This window comes from Cynocephalus volans, chromosome 7 (genome assembly GCF_027409185.1).
Source record: "Cynocephalus volans isolate mCynVol1 chromosome 7, mCynVol1.pri, whole genome shotgun sequence".
Classification (NCBI taxonomy): domain Eukaryota; kingdom Metazoa; phylum Chordata; class Mammalia; order Dermoptera; family Cynocephalidae; genus Cynocephalus; species Cynocephalus volans.
In genome coordinates, this window is record NC_084466.1 from 13,751,310 (window position 1) to 13,778,072 (window position 26,763).

Genomic DNA, 26,763 nt, shown 5'->3' on the forward strand with positions numbered 1-26,763 from the left:
CTTGAAGACAAATGTAAGGGCAACTCTACGCTGACCCTGCCAGCACTCTGGTCCCAATCTCCAGATAAATGAGGTCTACAGAATCCTCACACTGTTCACTGCTCTTTGTAGCTACGGAACATTTACACACCACACAGCAGATTAAAAACGCTTTCAGTAGCGTAAGGTCACATTTACTTTACGTAGTAAAAGTAACTGTAACGAACATGGGTGTGAATGACTACCACAGTGATGTCCTGGAACGGGGCTGGCTGATCAGACCAGCAGGGATGCTTGTTCCTCCTCCTCTCCCAACTCAGGCAGTCCTTCTTAATGTGTGGTGACAGGGTACAGCCACCATCCCCACCTCCCCACCGAAACTCCTTTCAAGAGCGAACTAATTCTTGCTGAGTCCAATGGTCTTTTCCCATATACCTTTGTTTGGCCTTTTTTGGGGGCGGGTGGTGGCATCTGAATCTGTTGAATGCCCATTCTTACTGAACCATTCTACTCTCCAGGCTCCCTTGCCACTGAACTTCCCTGGTTTTCTCCTTAGTCCCTCAGATTTCTTTTCTTCCTCCTCTTTGTACTCTCTAAACGTGGGTCTTGGTAGGTCTTTAACAGCTTGCTTTCCACTTGTCCTCTCAGAGAGTATCTGTGTATCTTTCCAGCCCTGACACTCATCTGTATTCAGCTGGCCTCAGCACATACAGTCATTCTGTAAATATTGATGGTACACTTATTTATTCATTAATTCCCCAAATATTTCTTGAGTTCCTATTATGGGCCAGGCATTATTCACACACTGCAGATACTAAGAAAAAGTCTCCCCCCATCCCAAGACACACTAGTAGAAAGGGAAGTAAAGTGACAGTGAGATTCGGGTTGGGGAGTGCTGTGAGAGACACGCAGGGCTACAGAGGCAGAGAGACCCGCAATCCCAGTGTGAGGCTGGCCAGGGCTCCCCAGAGGCGGTGGTATTTGCCAGGAGCACCAACAAGTGCATAGAAGTTAGGCAAGCAAAAAGGGGTGGGTGGGGTGGGGTGGGGTGGGGTGAAGAAGCTGGTACAGGAAAGTCTGTTTTAGGCAGAGGAAAGGACAGATGTGAAGGCAAGTGTGAAACAACACGGGGCTACGATCAACGGCAATGGTTCAGCACAGTTTGCCTGAAGGCAGCACGTGGGCTGTAGAAAGGAGATGTGGCTGACTCTCCGGGACCCAGCTGGGGAGGAGGGACAGAGGGATATAGATGCCTAAGTGGGAAATGTCTAGGGTGAAGCCCTAAGGTTTGGGCCTTTGGGTAGAAGATAGTGCTGATCTTCAAGGTAGGGAGTGATAAGGAGAAGCAAATTTAGCAAAGAAATGGTAAATTCCAAGTGTCTGTGGGACATTCCAGTGGAGATGTCCAGTAGGCAGTAGAATACTTAGGTCTGGAGCCCAGGAGAGAGGAAGGGCCAGTCAGCAGATTAAGTCTGGGAGCCATGTGCTTACTAACACTGGTGAGGGTCAAGGATTGGGGGGGTCACCGCTGAGTGTCTGGGGTGAAAGGCTCAACAGGCAGGAGACTGAACCATAGGAAACAACATATTCAGGGGTGAAAAGAGCTCAATAAAGGAACAGGCATCTTCTTGGCCAAGGCCTCCTTCTACCCGAGAGCTGGATTTTAAAATCCCTTCTGTCTGTCTTCTCCTTCCTCCCTTCTATCTTACACATGGCAATAAAGTGAATTTTTATGAGATACTGTCCTATCTTGGTTACTGAGTAAACCACTTTTCATAGCTTCCAATGTCCAAACCAAAATCTGCTGTCAGGTTTGGAAATACCTCCCTCAATTACAGGTTGCTGTATTATTTCCCATTTCTCACTATGTACCTGATCACATTTCAATCACACAGGGCTCTTTCCCCTACAGTGTCTCAGTGTCACTGCCATGCCTCATTTGGGCAGCTCCTCTCCTCTGGAACAAGCTGTCCCGAATCCTGCCCATCTGTCTAGTGCCCGAAACCTTCCTGGACAGAATCAGTCTGTGCCAATGGCTCTCTTCTGGGATTTGTACTGCCAATGGAAGTGAGGATTGCACTGTCTTGGATGTGCATCTACTTCAAGTACATCTGTCTCAGCTCCTTGATGTTGATCACAAACTCACTAAGGGAAAGGACATGTCTTCACTTCTTTTGTGTCTGCAGAAGACCCACTAATCTTAGAGAGTGTCTCAAGTAGTGACCAACTGCGCCCCCAGAGCCACATGAGGAGCACAGGCAGTGGGTGACAGAGAGCAGGTGCCAGGTGGCAAGATGAAATATGACAGAAGCAGGCAAAAGAAGTCTAAAGGAATACACCCAAACAAGACTTTAGTGTCATTTTGGAATGCTTAAAAGTAAAAACAGCAGATAGATAATTTTTAATGTAGAATAATTAGTAACTGAATTATTTTATGATGAAATAAACTCTGGGTTCTAAGAAAAACATTTGAAAACCAACAATTTCTAAATAAACGATGGATTTATTTTAAACACAATAATACAATTTGAGGATGCCTACAATAAAACATACAGGGGCATTAAAACAAAAAGATGTTTTTGAAACATGCAGAAGAAGATGAAAGCAAAAGTTCTAACATTGAGTTACAGACCTGATTTGATTGGACCTTTAGCCTGGCACTGAGTTTACTGCCAGCCAAAGAGAAAAGGATAAAGAAAAATCAGCAAGGAGCTCTCAGTACTGGGAGGTAGCATGACATCAGGATCAGGGCAGAGGGGAGTCCTTGGGGTCTCAATCACAGATGCCCCATCGGCAGCTGCATGACCCCGGGCAAGCAGGCACCCCGCTGAGATTCAGGAGTCATGAAAGAAAACCTGTCTTTTTCAAGGCTGACACCAGAAAAAAATGAGATAGTATAGGCAAAGTACTTCGTACATGCCCGCCACTATAAATGGAGGTGGCCTTACAGATAAAGAGTGAAACAGTAATTCTGCAAGAGATACAGGACCTAAGCTCCTAACAGAAAGGTCTCGGTAGCATATAAGTACTAAGTACTTATTTGTTGAAAAATAAATGAAAATAAACCTTTCCCTTGGTATTACATGCCAATACAAGTGCACCAATGTATATTTCTCATGCCTGCACTCAAACACAGTAAATAATATCTTCAGTGGTAGTTTAATAGAAGAGCTCTCTGTATGGTGATTTATTGTCTGTACTTGAATAAAACCTAAAGACAAAGGATTAAACACAGCCAGTGAAGAAGTTCAGCAGGAGGCTAAGCTAATGAGGTTTAGGTATATGTGTAGATGTCTGGATACTAGGAGAGAACTTAGTAAGTGTAGGGATAAATAAATAGTAGCTCTTTGCTATCCACCAAACCATTCAACGTAAAGGTTCCAGCAAAAGCCCAAGCACTCGTATCCTGCTCTGAACTTCAAACCTATAGGGGAGACCAACCCAGGTAAGTGGAGGAGCCTGACAGCAGTGGGCACAGCCACTGACAAAGGCAGTGACTTCCCAGGTGCCTGGTGGAATGTGTGCTCCAGGAGGGCAGGGGCATCAGCCTGTTTTGTTTACTGAGGCTTGGGCTATGCAACCTGGCAGATTCTGTGGTGTTTGAAGTATCTGGTGGGTAAAGACTCTGCGGAGCTTACAGTAAGCCACAGTGCAGGTCCCTAGAGTGCTGGAGCAAGGGCATGCATGTACAGCAGAGAATTACACATTTGCAAACAACTGCTGCTGGAACACAAAGTTCCTGCCCATGGGCCATACAGTGAGCTATGGTCAGCAGTGGGAGGCCCACCAAGTTATCAGGTTAGGTGGGCCCAACAGCAATGCATCCTCAGATGGAAATGGTGTGTCTGGGATCAGCATGAGCAGGGCTGGAAGGCACAGGTGAGCTGCAGAGGCAGGTATGCCAGACCACATGTCAGCCGCCTCTGTTGCGCCAAAACCTCTCCCCAGCTCACACCTACTGCCACACAGGGAAGGGGGCGCGGGGCCTATGACCAAATGACAGAGGTGGGAAATAGTCAAATTTGGTTCATAAATGGGTTGGATCAGGACACAAGTGACTGCTGAAAAGAGACCATGGCTGTACTACGGCTGTACTCGGGTGACCCTGAAAGACAGCAATAAGGAGAAATCCTGTCAATGGGCAGAGCTTAGGTAGTGCACTCGGTCACCCACCTAGTGTGGAAACAGAAGTGGCCTGAGGTAATAATACGAATGGATTCACGGGGCATGGCAAATGACTTGGTTGGTTGGTTAGGTGACTGGAAGGTAGAAGACAAGGAGATCTGAGGAACAGGCATGTGGGTACAGCTAAAGGAACAGGCATGAACTGTCTGGCAGGTTAATGCCTACCACAGACATCTGCCACAGAAAAGGCACTGAACAGAAGCTGGACCAAATGACTCAGCGGCTTTATTACCGGCCATCCCAGTGTTGGCACATGAACAGAGCCATGGTAGCAAGGGCATGACTCACCCAGGCTGATCTAGCTCCTGCCCCTGTGGAATATCTAATCTGCCATCAACAGAGACTACGCTGAGCCTGACACTCCACCATCCTCAAGAACAGTCTCTTGCTGCCCAGTACACTATACTGGGCCATTTTCACTCTGGAAGGAGCAGTGTTATAGAATGAATTGTGTCCCCCCCAAATTCATAATCTGAAGCCCTAACCCCAAAATGCAAATGTATTTAAAGACAGGGCCTTTACAGAGGTAATTAAGGTTAACTGAGGTCATAAAGATGGGCCCTAATCAAACAGGACTGGTGTCCTTATAAGAGGAAGACACCAGGAGCACACACACTCAGAGGAAAGGCCGTGTGAGGACGCAGTGAGAAAACGGCCCCACAAGCCAAGGAGAGAGTCCTCAACAGAGACCAGCCCTGCTGGTGTCTCGATCTTCGACTTCCAGTCTTCAAAACTGTGAGAAAACAGATTTCTGTTGTTTAAGCCACTTAGCCTGTGGTCCTTTGTTATGGCAGCCCTAGGAACCAAGTCCAGGCAGCAATTCACAACTGGAACTGGCACACACTATGAGTATAGGTCTCTCTGCCTTTTCTGTCAGCCAGCACCATTTGAGGGCTTACAGAGTGCTTGATCTACTGACCAGGGTCCCCAAAATAACATCATGTCAGACCAAAAGACCCACTTAGAGCAGAGTGAGAGCAGCAGTTGCGAGACTGTGGGATACACTGACCCTCTCACATACCACACAACCCAGGGGCTGCCATCTTGCCAGACTACAGCCAGTTGAAGGTATGAGTGAAATGCCAGCTTGGAGACAATACCCTGCAAGGATGACTCTATGGTCTAGGAGAGTTTAAACTGCAATTCAAGGATCATTGTAAGGGTTTTGTGTCCCCACAAGTAGAACACAGGCACCTTGGAAGTAAGGGGTGGAAGAAGTGGTCCTAATTCCCCTCCCTCTCAGTGATCTACCTGGAGAATCTGGCATTCCTGTCCCTGCAACTCTAGGTTCCATGGGTTTAGACAGTGCAGGTCACAGGGGGGGAATATTTCCACCAGGGGACATAGCAAGAATCCCAATACATTTCAGGTTACAGCTGTGTCCTGGTCACTGAGGGATTCTTGTGCCAGAAGACAAGCAGGCAAGAAAAGGAGTCATGATCTGGCAGGAGTAACTAACCCTGGTCATCAGAAAAAGATACAGCTACTGGCACATAAAAGAGGCGGGGAAGAATAGTATGGCACCCAGGAGATCCACTAGGGCATCTCTTGGTGCTCCCTTGCCCAGTTTTTACAGTAAATGGACAAACGCAGCAGACAAGCCTAAGAAGGGCATGGGGAGCAGGGACTGAGACCACACAGCCATGATGATCTGTGTCACTTTACCAAGTGAGCCTTCCAGCCAAGGGCGAGGGGACTCTAGAACGAACAGTAGAGGGGGAGAAGATGATTATCAGTGTGGTCTTGAGACCACCTTCAGCAGAAGGGGATGTAGTTTATCCTGCTCCCCTTTCTCTTGCACATTTCTGCAGGAAAAGACTCCCACTGGAATCCTCGAGGAGCTGCTCTGAGAACTTAGGTAAAACAAAAAGATCCAAGCAGCACAGGGGACATACTGTAGTGGATGCTGTAAGGCTGCCCAGATCCCCCTACCTCCTTGGGACTGAAGAGCCCAGTCTTCCAGCCACTGTGCCTGTTGGCATCTGAGAGTCTTCAGCTAAGACTCTCTCCGTGGATGGCGTGCATCGAGGAGAGCCCACCTACCCAAGACCTGCACTCTGCATTCAATGACTGGGTGGGGAGGCCTCCACCTCAGAAGGGCTCTCCCAGTCCCACAGCTCTCCACACGTTAGTTGAGGCTTTTGTTGTAACTGCAGTTCAACTTCTTCCTGTCCAATCTTGCTTCCTTCGCCAGCCGTCTCCCAAAGATGCTGAAGCTGCCAGTGTCTTCCAATAAACTTCACACACAAACATCTTCCTGAGGAATCCAACCTGAGAAATACAACTTCTCTGATTTGCTCATGAGCACAAGATCCATAGCCATCTAATGGTGAATCTCCTCCCAAGGATTCCAAAGGTACCTCAGACAACATATTTCCCCCAAATCTGCTCTTCTGGAAAGAGCTACTACTCAGGTTTTTCAACACTGATCATTCTGAATGCTACTGTTCATTCTTCCCTCACTTGCAGGACCTATCTCCTTCTCCTGCTAAATACAAGGCTTTGTCTATAGCCTATGTTCATCCTGGATGTAGTTCTTCTCTTATAGAACTCATCTAGTTTCCTGCTTTCAGCTCTCATCCCTACAAAATTGACTTCATCATCTACACCTCCAGCTTGACTTATCCAAAAGAGAGACATCTGTCTTCCATCTTTATATACACATCATGGGCATCTTTATGGTATGTTCCAGAGTCACCTCAAATTCAAATACATCTGCAGGAAGCAACTTTTGCTTCTCTCTTTCTCCTGTAGACTTGGTCCCTTACAAGGGGACCCCTTCCTTCGACCCCAGACATAAATTCTAAGACCCGCAACTCCAATGGGACTCAAAGGACGTCACCTCTCCAGACCACGGTGAAACCTACAGACCTACCTCTCACACCCAGTGTTGGCAGGAGACAGAGAGATAGAAGACAGGACACAACTATCTCTCACTATCCCAGAGGGTAAAGAGGATAGAGACAAGAAATGAAGAGCCCAGTGCGCTGGACCATGGAAGTGTCTGAGGACGATCAGGCTGGAGGTTTTAGCCTGGTATATAGCAGCCCTCCTTCCCCTGCCTCCCCTGAAAGACAAGTGTGTCACAGTGTTTGGATGCAGCAGTATTTGCAGATAAATGCACAATCGTTCCTGATTATTGATGACGAGGTTAAGAAAACAGCATTTCTTTGATTCACTCATTGGCTGTTCCCTTGGAAATTTTCTTACCTTCATATTCTTTTCATTTCAACCAAAGAAAATCAAGAGGTTTTACATTTGTTCTTCATTCCACAGCAGATGATTAGCATTTTTCACAGGAAGACACTGTGGCTTTTACAAGATTATAGAAACAGATAAACAACACATCTTGTTAACTAGGTTGGTGTTTCTCTAAGAAATAGTGCTTATTTAATATAAATGGAACAAGAATGACCAGTTTGACCCATCTTCCAACTGCAGCCTATTTTTTTACCTTTTAAAAAACTAAGAATAGCCACTAACAGAGACCTACATTCCATCTGGAAACACATCAAAATCCTTAATGCACAGGAGTAAAATGTGGTCTCTACCATATACACAATCACAGAGGAAAAAGTTTACTTAGGCCACAGAGTATTTCTAAATTTTTGGTTATTATTTTTTACCTGCTGCTGTCTCTGTCTCCTCCCTTGAGCAAACTGAGAGAGCATCAGCTGCCGATCTAACAGCTCCATTCTCTGCTGTCTCTGGATGTCCACTGTGGCTCCCATGCCAATTCTGACTTCGCTGGTAGGTTCTGAAGATGAGAAGATGGGCTCAAGTGTCCAAGAAAAAAACTTTGCCACACAGCTGGGGATGCAGAGCACCTGATGAACTTCGAACATTTTGCTGTCATAGCACATGCCAGAAATCTAAAAGAAAAAGTCCAACTAGATCGTTTAAGTGTAATAAAATTTTAAAGAACATATTTAACACAGAAATCAATCACCATAAAACATTTGAGATGGTATTTTTCTTAGTTTCAGCAGTGTTAGCTGATAAGCAAAAACTCCTACCAAGTTGCAGAATACTAAGAACAACAAATCAGCAAAAACTGTTTTTTAAGACAGCAAAATCCTAGCCATTTAACACTCAAAGTAGTGGTAAAATATTTAAAACACAATGTCTTCATTTTTTAAAAAAAGCCATAAGAGATCTGATTATCAAAACCACTCAATTAAAAAAAACACACAAAACACTTTCCCACTGTACTAACTCTGTGGTTACTCTTATTGGCAGATGGCCATCACAGACATACTAGCAGAAGACAACTTTGATGTTCAATCATCTGACCCAGGCACTTAATAAATTTATCTGAAAATAAAGATAATCTAAAATCTCAACTTTTATTTACATAATGCTTTAATCAATTTTTCAAGTATTGATTTTTCTAGATTTTTAATTCCTCATTGATATTAGTTGGCAATTAACAGTTCTCTTTGCAAACAAATCTATTTTACATCTTTAAGATCATCTATGTGATAAAAGAAGTCTCAAGACTACCTAAGGTTTCCTAGGTAAAAATGACTACGGCTATTCCTTTGTAAAAAAATCTTTAATTTTGTGAATTTGACTCTTAGGATAAGAGGTTATTCATACCAAATTATAGCATATGACAATTTTCTGTCTAATGTTTTATTAATAAAATTTAAATTAATTAATTAGGCAAGGATTTATTGAGCATCTGCTATATACCAGGCACTGTTCCGAGTGCTCAGAATACAGCAGAGGACAAGTTAGAATTGTCCCACTTTTATAGGAGTAATAGTGGCTAATATGGAAAACAGATAGTATACAAGTGAACACATAAAACATTTCAGATGACTCCTATGATGGAAATAAAGTGGCTTGGAGCAGGAACATACTTTAGGTTAGGTGGTCAGGGAAGCCCTTGGAGGAAGTGACAGTTGAGTAAAGATCTTAAGGATGATGGCTGCCAGTGACTTGAAGAAGTGGGAGAAGAACATTCTAGGCAGAGAAAACAGCAAATGAGCTCGAGAGTATCTGTTAGACATCTCAGTAGAGCTATCAAGTGGGCAGTTGGATATACAAATCTGAAACTCAAAGGAAAAGTTAGGCAGAGACAAGGATTTGGGAGCCGCTGGAGAGTATATGGCATTTAAAGCAATGGGACTAGATGAGATACTATGGGGTTGGGATGTATATAACAGAAGGGACTAAGGACTGAAGCCAGGAGTACACTGATACTTTGGGGATGGACAGGGTAGAAGATACCAGGAAAGAAATCTGAGGAGGGGCTGCCCGTGAACAGAAGGGAAACTAGGGGAGTTTAGTATCACTGAAGCTAAGAAAAGAGTGTTCTGAGATGGAAATGGTCAGCTATGTCTAATGCAGCTGACAGTTAAGTAAGGGAGAGAGAAATGACCACTGGATGTGGCACATGGAGGCCACCGATGCCCTCATAAGAACAGTTTTGGTGCAGTGGCAGGAGCAAGACAGACTGCAGCAGGCTGAGGAATGAATGGTGGGCTTCTGGTTTCAAATAATTTTGGTACCCCTTCTCTCAAAAATAGTACAGAACAACCAAGAAAACGGTAACAGAAACAAGCTCCATGTTCAGTGAAACCAGAAAGCATCTGTACCTGAACCACACAAACAAAATGGAAAGCAAACTGAGTAATTATAAATCACTTAGCATATGAGAAGGGTAAATCCCAATGCCTGCAGAGGATCCAGTGGAATCCAGACAGGCTCAGGACTAGAGGCACCAGGTACTGTGGAAGGCAGGAGTGAAAGAGAAGATTGCTTCAGTCTGTGTAAGGAGCACCCCAATTCCTCCCCATGCCCAGCCACGTGTCTACTCTCTCTCTCTCCTCCACAGCGACAAGGTAGAAGCTCTGCTAGGCAGGAACCAAAGAGGGTCTGAGTGTGTAGAGCAGGCACAAAGGGGTGGTGGGGGCTCTACACAGGTGGATTCATACAGATCAGTGAGGCCCTCAACAAATATCTCACCGGGATTCCAGAAGACTTTCTTAGAGGAAATATGGGGAAGTGGAGGAATATATTTAAAGAGATAATGGCTGAGAGTTTTCTAGAATTAAAAAAGAATATAAATCCTCAGACTGACAATGTTAGAGTCCCAAGAAAAATAATTAAATGAGATTTACATCTAGATCTCCTGTAGCAAAACAAAAGAAAGAAATCCTTAAAAGCAACCAAAGATAAAATACAAACTGCCTAGGAAGGAAAAACAATTAACTGTCAGCAGATAACAGCAACAAAAACTATAAGACCTTTGGAATAAGTCCAATTAAAAGTATGAAGCGTCTTGATATAAAAAACTTAAAAAGTATAAAAAGGGATATTAAAAAAAAGCCAACCTTAGAAATAAAGATATCATATCTATGAATGAGAAGATGCAAAAATGTTAAGATACCAATTTTCACATTGATATATAAATTTAATATAATTCAAAATACAATCTTAACAAGGTTGATGAAAATTTTAAAGCAAGGTGATCAAGTTATTTTAAATTTGGTTTTCATAATGAAAAAAAGTCAGTCATTAGAACAAGACTCAAATATATATAAATTGAACTGATATAAATAAAAAATGGTGGTCTCTCACTTGTTTCATTTAACCTTTGAATACTTGCAGTTTAGAGGTAGAATTTATCTGTTTACAGAGTTTTTAAGGTTCCACTGAGGTCTACAAGTCTTAAGGGCAGTTATATAGTTACCTAAATTAAGAGTGTCCATCTACAAAACTCAAATATTGAATGGAGACTCAAATGCATTACAGTGGAGAATAAAGATATTCAAATAAACACGTCTTAAATATTAAAAAAAAAATCTTAACAGGGTGTTCTGTTGTAATGTAAGTATCAATCCTCAAATTCATATGGAATATTTAAGGCTTACATTTTAAAAACAACATGTTGACAGAAAGAAGCCAGACACAAAAGATTGCATACATTACGATTCACTTCTGCTTTAAACAATCATATGTTTTTTTAAAAATTAAGAAAAAAAATACTAAAAATGCATAGCTGTCTGTACTTAAGGAATTCGCAATTTAGTATGGGTTCTTCATTTTTTGAGGGTAATAAGTCTTGGATTCCTTTAAGGAACTGATGAAAGTTAAAGATCTTTACTCTCTTGCCAATGCCTCTCCCCACCTCCACCATCACGTATATACTCACAAAATTTTGTATTCAATTTTAGCAGGACCATTCCATCCAACCCAATAATAAACAAATACACCACTGCAAATTCTGGCAGAGATAAAATAGGACTTTTGTGTTCATTTGCTTAAATTTCTATCCTATCTATTTGAATGCAAGCTCTAAGAAGGGGAGAGTTTTGATTGCTTTTGATCACTACTAGGCATGTGGGCCTGGAACAGTGTCTGGCACATAGTAAGCACTCTTTAAGTATTTGCTGGGTGAATGGTAAATGAATTAATACTCCACAAAAATAAATATATTGTCTTAGATCCTTTTAGAGAAAATTGGAAAGTTGCCAGTAAACACACTCTTTTTGGTCCTAAGTTTATACTCTCCCACATGATAAAAAGGTAAAGAGTTCACTTATCCATGCCTCTGGCACACCAGTATGGACTCGAGTTGTCAAATAATTAATGTGCTGCTGTAAAATGTTTTAGATATTCACAAAAGATTAAAATAGAAAGAGCTTAAAAGTTTAGCTTCCTATAAATATTTGATATTTGATGTAACTCACTGAATGAGGGAGTTTTCTTGAAATCCACAAACCTTGTAAAAACAGGCATAAAAATAGATCATATGCTCTGATTTGCATGTTGAAAGGCCAGGTGGTTCTCAGAGCTGGGGAAGCCAAATGTCAAACTGAGCGCCACTGATAAGGAAGGAAGCAGGAGCAATGGTCTCAGGCAGGCAAGGGGTCAGTCCAGGATAACCAGATAAAGCAAAAAGGAGCAAATGGCATATGTCTAGGAAGGCAAGCTAGAGCTGAAATCAGAGCACTAGAGCATCAGGAATCAAGAACCCTGGCTAGGAAAAGGGACACAGAGATCAAGCAACCAGAGAATGGTCTTGCCCACATCCAGTTGAAAGTCTAGGCCAAAAACGCAGGCCATGGCTCTGGGTTAGAGGCAGGAGCTCCCCATATGCCTAAACAGTGGAAGTGATTACCTCATAAATCTAACTGAGAACATAAGACAACAGGAAATCATTTCCTCTTAGGCCACTAATAAACACGGACATCAATTACACACTTATTCAGATTTTTCAGATTATGTCATTTTAGAAAGAGAGGAGTCATTTTAGAAAAGGGAGTCACGAGATAATGTTCATTAGGCAAACAAAGAATTTAATTTGCTGGGTGGAAAACATGCAGAACACTCTTGATTATACAGAGTAAGTCTCAACTGTCCTCTGCTCTTGTTTAGTATTAGCCTGAAACCACAGCAGGCAAAGGTGAAAAACCATGACCTGGCAATAACTCCTGGGTGTTGATCTCTTTTTCTAGCCAACTGTGGCCAAACAAAAAACCAAACGCAATCTGCACTGCAAGGGTCCCTGTGGACCATGGTCCCAAAGGTCCCAACATTCAAGAAACCTACCACCTAATGGGACAACAGGACAGATACAAGGGGCTGTTTTTCCGGAAGAATAATACTGCCTTTGCTTGACAGGGATGAGCCAAGGGAACGAATGCCCCCTTGCACTGGGGCCCCCAGCACACAAACTTCATGTGCACCCAAGGCCCAAGGAAATCAGACCCACTGAGGCCTAATTTACTCACTCAACAAATATTTACTGAACACTATTCTGTACTAGGCTGTGTTCTAAACACTGGAACACAGTAGGAGAAAACCAGAAAATCCCTGCCGTAATGGATCTTCATTTTCCTATTCCTTTTTCTGCACTGAAAATGCTAAAGAATGAATGAAGGAACTTTGGAAATTCCTTCATGTATCACATAGAGAATATGCAAGCAAATCAGGGACGCTCCAAGTTATTTCCCATTTGTGATTAATGTTGAAAAAATTGTTCTTTTCATGATAGACAAAACCATGTCTATCATGAAAAGACAGACCACACAGAGCAGATGCACTGCAGCCGTGGGGGTGGGGGGACGCGGCGGGATGGCAGGGGCATGGCGGCGCCTGCTTCTTTGGCAGTTACTGCAAGAGACTTACTGTCTTGTTCTTTAAGTGCAGAAATGATTCAGGTTAAACTCTCTATGGCTCTCCTACCTCTTTCATATGAGAAGAGAAATGATATTAACCTAAAAGATTTAGAGGCATCCAATTAAAATGCTGGATATCCTTCTGATTCTTGGGAAACTGAATTGGAATAGGGAAAAAATTAATTAGTCTGATCACGGATTATTTGTTTCTAACAAATTATCATAGAAAGTTGCTCTAAACTTTTCCTTCTGGAAAATCACGTATCAGGAGGATTAGGTCAACTACACAAAGTAGAAAACCTCAAACAACAGTGGCTTCAATACAACAGAAGTTCATTTCTCCCTCATGTTCAAAAAGCCCCAACCATCTTAACTGTATTCCAGGCAGCAGGAAGAAGAAAATAAAGAGGGACAAAATGGGCAAAAGTTCCACCAATATGTATGTTTACAGCTTACTGGCCAGGACACCAGGACTTGGTCCAATGGCCATACTTAAATGCAAAAGAGACTGGGAAATGTGATCTTGTAGTTGGAGACACTGCTGTCCCAAATAAAATGAAGCTTCTGTTACTAAGGAAACAATACACTGGGAGGCAACTGAAGTCTCTAGCACATGGAGAAAGCCCTAATCAGGTGCTTAAATGTAAACAAACACCTTCTATTATCACTTCTAACAAAGAGATCATTCCCCTTTAAAATTATACCTACTTTTATAAACTGACTCAACAAACTAAAGATTAAGAAAAAAAAGGGATTATGTTGAAACTTGTTTCCTACATTGGACAAAAATAATAAACTAAAAGTGAATGTGAAGATCTAGAAAGATTTGTGGATGTACAGATATAAACTCAATGGTGAAAAATTCAATGCTTTCAATCTAAAACCAGGAACAAGGCAAGGATGTCCACTCACCACTTATATTTAACACTATACTAGAGGTCTTAGCTAGTGTGGTAAGGGAAGAAAAATAAAAGGCACAGATTAGAAAGGAAGGAGCAAAAAAAATGAATAAAACTTATTTCTTGATGACATTATCATGTATGTAGAAAACCCTAAGGAATCCACAGAAAAGCTACCAGAAATAATAAACAAATTTAGCAAAGTTGCAGGATACAAGAACAATATACAGAAATCAACTATATTTCTATACACTAGCAACAAACAACAGGAAAAAAATTATAAAAACTTCATTTATAACAGCATCAAAAAACCAGAATTACTTAGGAATACATTTAATGGAAAATGTGCAAGGCCTAGACATTGAAAATTTAAAAACTGCAAAGGGGAATTATAAAAGAGCTAAATAAATATAGAGACATACCATGTCCATGGATTGGAAGACTCAATATTGTTAAAATGGTTGCCTTAACTATCTATTACTGAGCAACAAATTGCCCAAAACTCAGTGACTTAACAATAAGCATTTAACATCCACATGGTTTCTACAGGTCTGGGATCTAAGAACAGCTTAATTGGGTGGTTATGGCTCAATGCCTCTCATATAGCTGCAGTCAACATGTCAGACTACTTGCATTCACCTGAAGACTTAACAGGGGCTGGAGCATCAGCTCCCAAGGTGGCTCAAAAACACATCTGGTAAATTAGTGCTGATTGTTGGCAAGAGGTTCCTTGACACATGGACCTCTCCAAAGGGCTGCTCCAGAGTCCTCATGACATGGCAGCTGGCTTCCCCAAGGAAAAATAATCCAAGAGGGAGCAAGATGAAGCAGCTGTGTCTTTCATGACCTGCTCTTGGGAGTCATGCTCTGTCATTTTTACCATATTTTATTCATTACAAGTGAGTCACTAAGTACATCCCACACTCTAGGGGAGGAGAAATAAGCTCTACTTCTTGAAGTGTAAAAGAATTTGTGCACATATTTTAAAATCATCACAATGGCAATCCTTTCCAAGTTGATCTACAGTTTCAAAGTAACCCCAAAACCTTAACTGTTTCCCCCCTTTTTTTGAAGAAATTACAAGCTGATTTTAAACTGTGTAAGAAAAGTCAACATTAGACCAGTTTTGAAAAAGAACAAAGTTGGAGGACTTATGTTGCCTAATTCCAAGACTTACCATAAAGCTACAGTAATCATGACAGTATGGTATTGGCATAAGGATACACATATAAATCAATGGGATAGAAAAGAAAGTCAAGTAATAAACCAGCACTGGTCAACCAATTTTTGACAAATGTGCCAAGGTAATGCAATGGAGAAAAGAGTCTTTTCAACAACCGGTGGCGAAAAAATTGGGATATTTGTATGGGGGAAAAAAAAATCTCATCCCTTACCTCACAGGAATTACACTCAAACTAGATCACAGAACTAAATGTAATAGCAAAAACTATTAAATTCTAGGGAATAAATATAGAAGAAAATCTTTGTGACCCTGGATCAGAAAGATTTCTTAACAGAGGGTGCACCAAAAGCACAAACTATCTTAAAAATTGGCAACAATAAATTTATCAAGATTTTAAAATTTTGCTCTCTGAAAGACATAGTTGAGAAAACTTACAGACAAGCCACGGACTGGGATAAAATTTTTACAGAACATGTCCCACAAAGGGCTTATATCCAGAACACACAAAGAATTATTTTAACTTAATTAGAAGACAAATAACCCAAAGAAAAAAATGGGTAAAAGATTTGAGCAGATACCTTGCAAAAGAAGATATGCAAATGGTCACTAAGCACATGAAAAGATGCTCAACATCAATATTCATTAGAGAAATGCAAACTAAAACCACAAGATACCACTGCACACACAACAGAATGGCAAAAGCAAAAACAACTGACAATACAAAGTGTTGATAGGAGGCTGATTCCTTAGCTCAGTTGGTTAGAGCACAGCCTTATAACAGCAAGCTCATGGTTCAGATCCCCTTACTGGCCAGCTGCCAAAACAAAAAACAAGTAACAGAAAAGTGTTGGCAGGGATGAGGAACAAATGGAACTCTCAAGCACTGATGGTGGAAAAGCAAATGGTATGGCCACTTTGTAAAATAATATGGTAGTACTTCTTAATGTTAAATACACACTTATACAATCCAGCAATTCCACTCCTAGAGAAGTGAAAACATACATCCACACACAAATGTGTACACAGATGTTACAAGCAGCATTATTCATAATAACCCAAACCTGGAAGCAACCTAAATGTCTATCAATTGGTGAATGAATAAACAAACTGTAACACATCCATACCATAGATTAATACTTACGATAACAAGAAATGAAATATTAACGATACAAACAAATCTCAAAAATATTATGTTAAGTAAAAGAGGTAAAGCACAAAGACTTCTTACTATACGATTCCAAGTATGAGAAATACTAGAAACTAGAAAAGACAAAACCATAATGACATGAAGCTCAGTGGTTACCTGGGGCTGGCATGGCATTTGGGTGTGAGGACAGGGAGCAAAGAGACATAAAGAAATGTTTCAGGGTGAGGGTACTGGTTTTCTGTCTTGAGTGTGGTGGTAGGTACATGACCATACACAACCACAATTCCACAAACTGCACACTTAAACTGGTGAATCCCACTGCATGGAAATAACATCTCAAGAAGCAAAAAAAGAAAGAATTTTTCATAAAAAAGTGAATGTGAAAATCTAGATATTTGTAGATATGTAAATCTTCTTTTAAATTTTATTTAAAAAGGTGAGAATATAGCAGGAAAAAAACCAATCTTTTAACCACAAAAAACTTATGATACCTTGAAGATGTTCTCAGCTAACAAAATAAAGACTTTTGAGAATAAGCTATGCTGTTATTTATAAGTAATGAATGAATTAAAAATAACTTGTATTGACTTTACCACGGTCCTTTCTCAGAGATTATCAAGATGGAAGAAAAAAATCAATACAATCATCCCCAAAGAGGAAGGAATATTCAACACTTCTATTAAAACACACACACATCAGTTAAAAGAGATCATCAAAACTGATTCAAGACTTTTAATGTCTTGATAGGAAGACAATGCGAAGACCACATGGGAAAATGCTCCGTGCTGCGACTGACATGATAATCTACCAGTAATCTCTACAATATAAAAGTACATGTGTTTCTTGGTAATCTCTTCCTTATCTCCATTTCTTTTTCCTTTAACCAGTGGTACTACTAAAACAGCCTAATATATTTTGAATTATCCTTTAAGTTTCTCTAAGCCATCTTTACCTCAGAGCTATATTATTCAGCTTTCTCTATCTCATACCATATTAACAAATTATCCCAAATTTCAGTAGCTTGTAACAAAGATTTATTTCTTGCTCATGTTACATGTTGGCCACTGCCCTGCTCCACATTTTGTCTTCATTCTGGGGTCTGAAGGAGCGGCCTCCTCCAGAGCAATGGTGGAACCATGCAATGGCTCTTAAAGTTTCTGCTTGCATGAAGCAGTCCTCTCTTCTGCTCATATTTTAGTGGCTAATGTTAGTCACAGAACAAAGCCTGATGTCAACAGGGCAACAGAGGCCCTATAGGAGGGCTGGAAAATATTTTGACCTAGTATGTTTGAACAAACAAAAATATTTGAATAATATAATCAACCACAAATGCTTGGTACATAGCAAGTGCTGTGTGACTGCTGAAGAGAAATAGGTGATTGCACGTAGCACTGAATCCTGGGAACAGATGAGATGCTTGGGAATAGTAAAGTGTCCAGTGTTGCTGAAGTATGTGGTACACAGGGGTGAGAGTGGTATGAAAGGAGGCCAAGTTATGAAAGGCTTTGAAAGAAGGCTAGATTTTTGCCTACAGCTAAAAGATAAGTTGTAATAATAAAACTTTCATAGCTAATTTTATAAGGCTCTTCTGTCTGCCTGCTTTATCATGACACTGGCATAATTTCATTTATTCTGCACTGAGTATTTAAAACTTCACATGTCTGCTACTTACTACCTCCCTGTGTAATACCTGTCTGCTAAGATATCACCTGTTAGCCCTGGACTGGGCTGCAACTGCCACAGCAAGGCAGAGTATAGAAGGTTTCTTCCAGCCGGTCCAGGCTACCTGAGGTCAGGATAGGGGAAGGGGGCACAGAGAGGGAGGGAGGGAAGAAGGGAGGAGAGATGGTATGAGTGGATTAACATGAACGTGAGTGTGACCGTATGTGTGTCATGTACAGTGGGCCAATAAGCACTCAATTCAGTGCTGGCATCATAATTGCTATTTGAATTACAAAAGGGTGAAAGCATCCTTCAAATGTGGATGCTTCCCAAGGAGCTACCTGTTGTCTTCTACTTCTACATGTACTTTTACTTCTATTTCCTTTCACAAACCCAATCACCCTTAACAGCTTTAATCAGTCTTGATTTCTCTTTGCAGCTTTTGTCCTCATTTTCAATGAACTGCCAGAAAATAATCAAAATCCCTAAAAGTTTAATTGGAAGCCTTGAGGCATCGGATGAGTTATTTGACCTGCTGCTATCCTGTATCCCTCCTTGGCTGGATAAGAATCTGGAGAAGAAATCTAGGGGAAGAAAGGATAACAGAAAAAAAAGAAAGCATGAAGAGACGAGAAAGACATGCACAAGCAGGAGAAAAAAGCACAGAGGACCCAGTACACCATTATCATTCACCCAGTGCCTTAGTCCATTTTGTGTTGCTGTAACAGAATACTTGAGACTGGGTAATTTATAATGAACAGAAATTTATTTGGCTCATGGTTCCGGAGGCTGGGAAGTCCAAGAGCATGCCGCTAGCATCCGGTGTACATCATCCCACAGCAGAATGGCAGAAGTGAATGCACTAGACAGAGAGAGGCACCAGGGGCCGGACTCACTTTATAACAACCTACTCTCATGATAACTAACTGGCTCCCATGACACCTGAGCCCTCAAGACTCTATCGCCTCTTATTAAGACCTCACCTCCTGACATTGCTGCACTGGGGATTAAATTTCCAACACATGAACTTTTGGGGGACACATTCAAACCATAACCCAGGAAACAGGTCAGTGCCTCAAAACTTACTCCAAAGGCAGTTTACATTTCCGCAGTATATTATTTCCAATTTTTTCACAGTTACTATAAGACATTGTTTTTTGTTTTTGTCTTTAAAACTACTGTGGAGGGGAGAAAGGCAAATCACAGCCCACAAATAAGCCATCCAGACTCCTTCCACATGGCTCATTTTCCCTTCCTCCTTTCTATGACTAACAAACCCCAGTAAGAGGTCTATAATCTTGTACCATCGTGAAGTGTTTTTGTTCAAAAAGCTTTAAAGATCCCACTGTCTACAGAAAACAATGAAACTCACACCACATTCAAAGTCCTCAATAATCTGCTTTCAATCTACATTTCTAATTTTATTATTGGGTAGAACAGACTTTTTTTCCACACTAAGGTTGTTTGATCATAAGATAAAGTCTGACATATCATAAAGAACAAGTAAATGCAGGAAATGTGTACAGTAAAGGGACATGTTGAAAACATATGCCTGTTTGTTAATTCACTCTCGAATAGATTGAAAGAGGACCAAATAATGATAAATATGTGAATTGTAAAAAGAGAAAATTGGCAAAAACAGGAACTTTCTATTTTAATCATGCCAGAATCAGATCAGGCCCGAGACCTCAGCTTTTGAAAATTAGAGTACACACCAGTGGTAATGATTCATTTCTATGACTAATAAAAGTGTAGAAAATGAAGAAGTGCTGGGATAGAGATGGCTCAAAGGCTTTCTGCAGAACCACAAAAAGAATTATAATAAAGTTCAACAAGTAAGCATGCTTTCTTTAAGGAAAAGAATGTATTAATAACAAGACTAGTGGAATTGTGACTATATGAGGGTTCCTTAAAAAGTTCATAGGAAAATAGAATTAAAAGATAATACGCACCTTTCCACGAACTTTTTGAAGTACCCTCGTATAAAGAGTGGCCTCAATTTTTGAAGGTCTCTCACCAAAGACATCAAGAAGAACAAATGAACATGACTGGTGCTAAAATGACAGAAGCATGTATCTACAAAAAAATTTGAAATATTTGCTTAAACTGAAATATACTGCTTGGCTTCTACAGCCAAGCTTTCCAATTACAATTTTGCAACCTTTCATGAAAAGTCATATTTTAAATATTAAGTGCTTGTATTAAAAATCAGAACTATCAAGGAGCAACAAGGCAACACAAAAACATTTATCAATGATACATGTGAATGATCTCAAAGTAATCTTTAAGCACAACTGAACGCCCCTCTCCCTTCCTGGGCTGCAACTGGAATCTCTGATGGATCATAAAACAGCATTTAAGAGTGACAACTGTCCTAGGCAAACTAACTTATTATTGCTCCTGGTATGCTAAAAACTATGTTTTCCCTCAACCCAGGAAAATAATTTAGTTGTTATCCTTACATGTGACATCACTGAAGACAGAAAGTAGGCTCTTACCTAGTAAAGTACAGATGTAATTTATCAACCTCTGCTTTTAATCAGTGGGATATTTTAAAGTTACATATTGATAGACATCTATAATCATGCAAGAATGAGTGACACAAGGAGAGATAAAAACTTGCTTAGCCAAAATAAATCAACCAATAGCTAACTAAATTAAATAAACTCGATCTAAAGCTGGCAGCTTTCCAGAAAAGCATGAGTTAAGTTTTTGGTTTCTATGACAGCAGATAAGAAATGACTTATGTTTTACACAAATATATATATATTTTTAAAAGCTCTTTCTTTTAAAAAACACATTAGCTGCCAATTATTGAAATATAATTACTTCCTGAACACACACAGTATGTTAGATGAACTGCTGGTTTCAAAGCTAAAAGGTGAAATTTCATCAACAGGTTTTGTAATATTCCCTCCAAACACTGAATACCATCTGTGCATTTGTTTTTGGTAGCAAAGAATTCTACTTGTTTAGTATTTTATTTAGTACAAAAACAAAAAAAAAGGGGAAGTCATTTCATCTACATGGGAAGAGAAGTCATGTTGAGCAAGAGACATCTGGAATAAGCAAACCGTGGCTTTGTGAATCTCAGACTTGAATCCCATAGTCAGTGGTGTGTAAACCAAACATTCACAAATAATTTTAATATCCTCCTTTATAATCATCCTTATCTAAAATATACCATATTACATTAAGTATTTCATAATAAAATTGTGGATTTTCTAGTCATAGAATATTCATGACATTCAAAATAAGCACCAACATTTACGGTATAGCATGGAGGAAGATTACCATTGATATCAATCATTTTATTATTTTTATTTTTATTATTTGGGGGCTGGCCTGTACAGGGATCTGAACCCTTGTCCTTGGTGTTATCAACACTGTGCTCTAACCAAGTGAGCTAACTGGCCAGCCCTCAATGATTTTAAATAAATAATAATAAAGAACAAGGTTAATAAAGAAGGTTTATCAGATGTTTGATCATAGTAGGAGGTCAATTACTTCAACTGAATCAATGACTATAAAAGTAAAATTGCAAAATTGGCTCAGAAGTGTTTATTACTAGTGGGATTCTTTCAAATGCTAAATTATTGTTGAATTACATTCCAAACAGTGCAATTATGTTCACACTTCTGAAACAAGAAGGGTAACATAACATTTTTATGTTAAAAAAATCTTTGTTATACTTCCAATTCCTTTAGAAAAGTTAAAACAGACACCTTACTACTTGTTAAACATAGTGCTGGAAAAGAAAAGACTACAGAGATGAAAAATGCAACCTCCAATTCTAGAACACTGAATGTCACAAAATGAAACTTTCTGAGGTGACAGTAAGTACTTAATTTAAAACCAGAGGTCTAAAAACAGAATAAGGAAAGAAAATGGGATGTTTTAAAACAAATGAGTCACATAATGCATCACTAAAGAAGGGTATGGATATCGACAGTAAATAAATCTATAGTAAACTAACACGATGAAATAGCATACAGTAAAGTACTTCAGTTTTTTTCATTACTTTAGGAAAATGTCCAAAATATTTTTTTGGACTCAAGACCATCACTGTTAAGAGAAGTAAAATATACCATGGAAGAAATAGTAAATATTCATGCAGTTCTCATTATCAAAACAATGAGCTATTTGTCATCCTCAGGCTGGTAAAGTCACTGTCAATCAAGCTGGCAGTTCAAGCGGGGATGGGCTTAGACTACGGAGAACCTGGTAACTGTGCCTCATAGAATCAGTCTGACCCCAGGATGTCCCTAAGCCACCATAAGTCTTAAGAATACCAGATGGCTCAGGTGCTTTGAAGGTCTTGCAATGAGGTTCAGCTCCATGGTGCTGAACCACATCAGGTATTTGGGTAGATAAGAAAATATTTAGGGAGGGGACAACAAATTGATTTTGATCCCCAGAATTTTGGTTAGAAGCACATCAGCTGTAAGGAATGGAGGATCAAGTTCTATATAAGAAGAATGACCACAGAAAAGGAATAATATAGACAGCTTCAAAGAAGAAGAGAGGTGAGCAGGCTTAAAGAATGACATGTTGGCCCAAGATAGCCATTTACCTAGGAAACAAGGATAAATAGTGGCAACTTACTGAAAATGTTTGCAATGGAATGAAAAGTTGTTTCCAAATCCTTTCCCTTTGATGTTATACATATTATTATGAATCCATTCTGTAGTTTTCTTAGTCTTTCCAAGAAAGAAATTAAAACTATACCCCATACAAACTAATTATAAATTTATCTTTATAAGTGTGGGGGTTAAAATTTAAGTCATGGATGAAGAATAAAACTCAACTTCATGCTCCAAGTTTCTTTTTAAATGCCTATAGAGAGTTCAGGACACATGCTTATTATCAATATAAAATAAAATAGCATGGGGTTGGGTGGGATGAAGTTCTACAGCACATGGAATGCAGACACGCCTGAATCCTTTGGTCCACTCCTTTCTTGCTTCTCTAGCCACAGACCCTGATGAGTCTTCTGTCACTCCCAACCCACCTGACTTTCCAGTCAGCCGTATTTTTTCCCCTTGCGTGACAATGTCTCTTTACAAAACAAGCAGAACATCTCATTATTTTTAGTAAATCCAACTTCTTCATTTTCTTTCTTTTTTCTACTATGAATTAGACTACTAATGTAATTCTAAAACACCACCACAGACAACAAACTCAGCTAAAATCTTCATCAAAATTACCTTGAAAATGGTACTGACCTCCTTTGCTTTGACCTTCCATGTGACTGGACCTTTTTAATCATTAAGGAAGTAGCACTGAGCCAGACCTGACATGGCTAAAAGAACGTTGGAGATGGTTGAATATGACCCACAATCCAGTTTACAATTTCCTCTTTATTTATTTTGGGGGGCTGGCCAGTGGAGAGATTGAACCCTGGACTCTGGTGTTATCAGCAACATGCTCTAACCAGCTGAGGCTAACCAGCCAGCCCATGACCCACAAGGTAAATATGACATTTTTCTTAATTTTTTTTTCCCAGAAGAGAGAGCGAATTGGTGGTATAAGGGAAATCACACTTACAAGTCCACTTATGGCTACAATCCAGATGTAGGAACCAGAGGTGAAAAGCTATAAAAGAAAAAAAAAAGGCAACTAAAAATGAAATTCAGCTGCTAGTCATTGCATATTTATTTTTACATAACTATAGTCATGACCACTTGTAATGTCATAATATAGATAAGCAAATAAAAAATTAATAAATATCAATTCTATTATTAAAAATAACAATATATTAATTTTTTTCTAACCAAGACCTCAGGTTTTCTATAGCCAAAAGCAGACTGATTGAAGCTGGTCCACTCCCATGTAAAGAAAAATAAGTTGGAGATAATTGGGTAGGGGACACGGGGTATAATCGCAATTTGTGGTAATGGGAATGCTGCCAGTATGGATCTGGCCATCACATCTTGGGCACGAGTGGTGACAATCAGCTTTATATCTCATGAATATTCATAACCAATAAAAAAAGATATGCATTAAAAGAATTAGTAAAATTCAAGCATATTCTTATTTACAAATGGGCATTAATTGACAAAGTAAAGTACTACACGCAAAGAAATTATTAGAATTAACAACATATAAAATATGTAGTCACCATCCCATGCTTGGTGTTAGGTAATGACATAATATATGTTTACATAATTTTCTCATTTTAATTTATCACTGTTACTCTAGATGGGAAAAATTCTGCCAGCATATAGGTCCATGTCCGATGGTACCCTTCTCAAGTGTTGATATTCTCATTCTGGTGCACTCAAGGAAGAGCAAACTAATTTAACAAAAACATAGTTAATTAATGGCAAAAGTAATTAGAATGAGATTTCATAAAATCTCTCCTTTGTTTTCCAGATCATTTCCAGTATCTGAGAGTTGTGCTCGGGGTTAAAAAAAAAAAAAAATCATAAGGCGTCTCAAAGCATTCCTGCAAGAGAAATTATTTGTGGCCTGCTGTTTATTTTTAGAACTTGAGAATTGGAATTTAAGTCCTTCTGATTGCAGAGGAGGAAACAGGACAGTTCAGCAGGATAGCCCAGGTTCGCTGCTGACACTGTGCCAGCTGAAATTCTGCACATTTATCCAGGACACCCAGAAAGAGGACAGACACAGACACAAAGGATAAGAGATGACAATGTACAGGTAAAAAGGAGGCTGGCAGGTTTTGCGCTGATGCTGGCTCACCTAGAAGTGAGCACCAGCTGCAACTTTAAATCTAACCCTCTGGTTTACTACGGATGCTTGTTCAGTGTGAACGATGCTGACAATAACAAGGGTGAGAACTATGCAGACAACTACTTTGCTCTAGTTTTCTTCTAAAAAGAGAAAGAATAATAAACTAGCTAATACTCTCCTGTGCCAGGCACAGCTCTCAAGGCTTTTTGTATATTGAACTCACTGAATCCTCCTCATCACCTGATGAGGGAAGTTCTGTTATTAATTTGATTTTACCAGTGAGTAAACCAAGTAGTTCAGTAATGTGCCCAAGGTCAAACAGCCCTAGGCAGTGGGGCTGGGAGTGTGGCTCCAGCGCCCTGAGCTCTCCACTGTCCTGCGCCTCACACACAAGTAGAAAGAGCCTATCATTTTGTCAGTAAAAAAGCGATTCCCTTTGGACCCTTAAGCCCCTCATCTTCTTGCGCATTTGGTCCCAACTGTGTCTGCTTATGTTTTGACAGTCTGTGTGTCTTCTCACCACTGGATTCCTTGAGGACAGATGCCATGTCTCACACCTCACTTCATCCTAAATGGCCCCTGGCACAGGGTTACACGACTGGCTCTTAAGCCACGTGATACTTAAATGACCCTTAACAAGCACGTTGGCTCTTCTGATAATGATTAAAGTCATTCATTCATTCAACAAACCTCCCTGGCTTCAAGCAGTGGTGGTGGGAAGAGAGTGAGGCACGGAAACATGTGCGAAGGCCCGGTGGGGAGGAGGCAGGGAGAGGATGGGAATGCTTGGAATAAGGAGTTTAGTCAAGCTCATCACTCCAAGGTGGGGAGGATGGGAGGTGACACTGCATAGGCAAGAAGAACCTCAGATGCCATTCATGCTAAAAACTGGATTTCACCAAGAAACCAATGGGCTTCTCCACCTCTGCTTTCTCATATCAAATTCTACCTTGCAAAGTTATTGGAACTATTATAAAAATATTAGAAATTTATATTATTTTGAAAAAAAAATCTGTGGTATTTGCATCTACATTTCTGCCTTGTGGCAGTGCTAAGAAGATACTTTCATTGTGACCATACAATACTGCTGAAATAGTGCTAAATACAATGGCTCTTGTGACAGAGGCGATGCAGTACCTCATTATCCAACTAGGACCCCTTCTCTCCTAGAGATTAAATATACTGCTCATTTTGCTTTTTGCCAAAAAACCCCCACAAAAAACCACAACACACTACATTCACAATCTCCTATGGTAGTAGGTATAGAGACATAAATTATTAATAATAGGAACAAATTGATTTAGCTCTTATTATCTGTTTGGATTATAATAAACACCCAAGACTATTATCACTAATCCTTAAAATACTCCTGTAAGGTAGATATTATTATCCCCACTTTACAGATGGGGAAATGGTGGTCCAGAAAAGGTAAGTGACAAAGCAAATAATTACCAGACCAAGTCATTAAACCAAAGTCTACTTGACTCCAAAAACTTTTCACAATGCCATGCTGAATTCCTACTCCATCATTAATAAAACAATGCTCTTCATCCTCAAAGATTCCACATAACGCTAGAGTTGGGTGGACCTATATAATCAACATGGGGCTCAGAGGGGTTCCATGACTTGACCCAATTCTCCACAGCCAGTGAGGGCCACATTAGGATTAGACCGTGACCCAGTCTCATGGCCACTGAAAGCCACGCTGGAACAGGAACTTGACCCAGTCTCGTGGCCAGTGACGGCCATGCTAGGACTAGAACTTGGGTCTCCTACGCCAGGTCCATGGTGCTCTTCATGGTTCATACTGCCTCTGTCATAACAGCTTTAGAAAAACCAAACGTGCTGAAGCAAATCCTGGACATAAGAATCAAGTGCAGA

General features: G+C 40.1%; 1 protein-coding gene across 2 annotated transcripts in view; it reads right to left on the minus strand.

Annotated features, from left to right (window-relative positions):
* UBAC2 (UBA domain containing 2) overlaps window positions 1–26,763 on the minus strand; it is a 169,566-nt gene that overhangs the window by 36,146 nt on the left and 106,657 nt on the right. For both annotated transcript variants that reach the window (XM_063102500.1, XM_063102501.1), the window contains exons 6-7: window positions 23,734–23,781; window positions 7,791–8,036 (exon numbers count right to left, since the gene is read on the minus strand). In XM_063102500.1, the coding sequence (XP_062958570.1) occupies window positions 7,791–8,036; window positions 23,734–23,781 (294 nt within the window). The remainder of the gene's footprint in view (window positions 1–7,790; window positions 8,037–23,733; window positions 23,782–26,763) is intronic.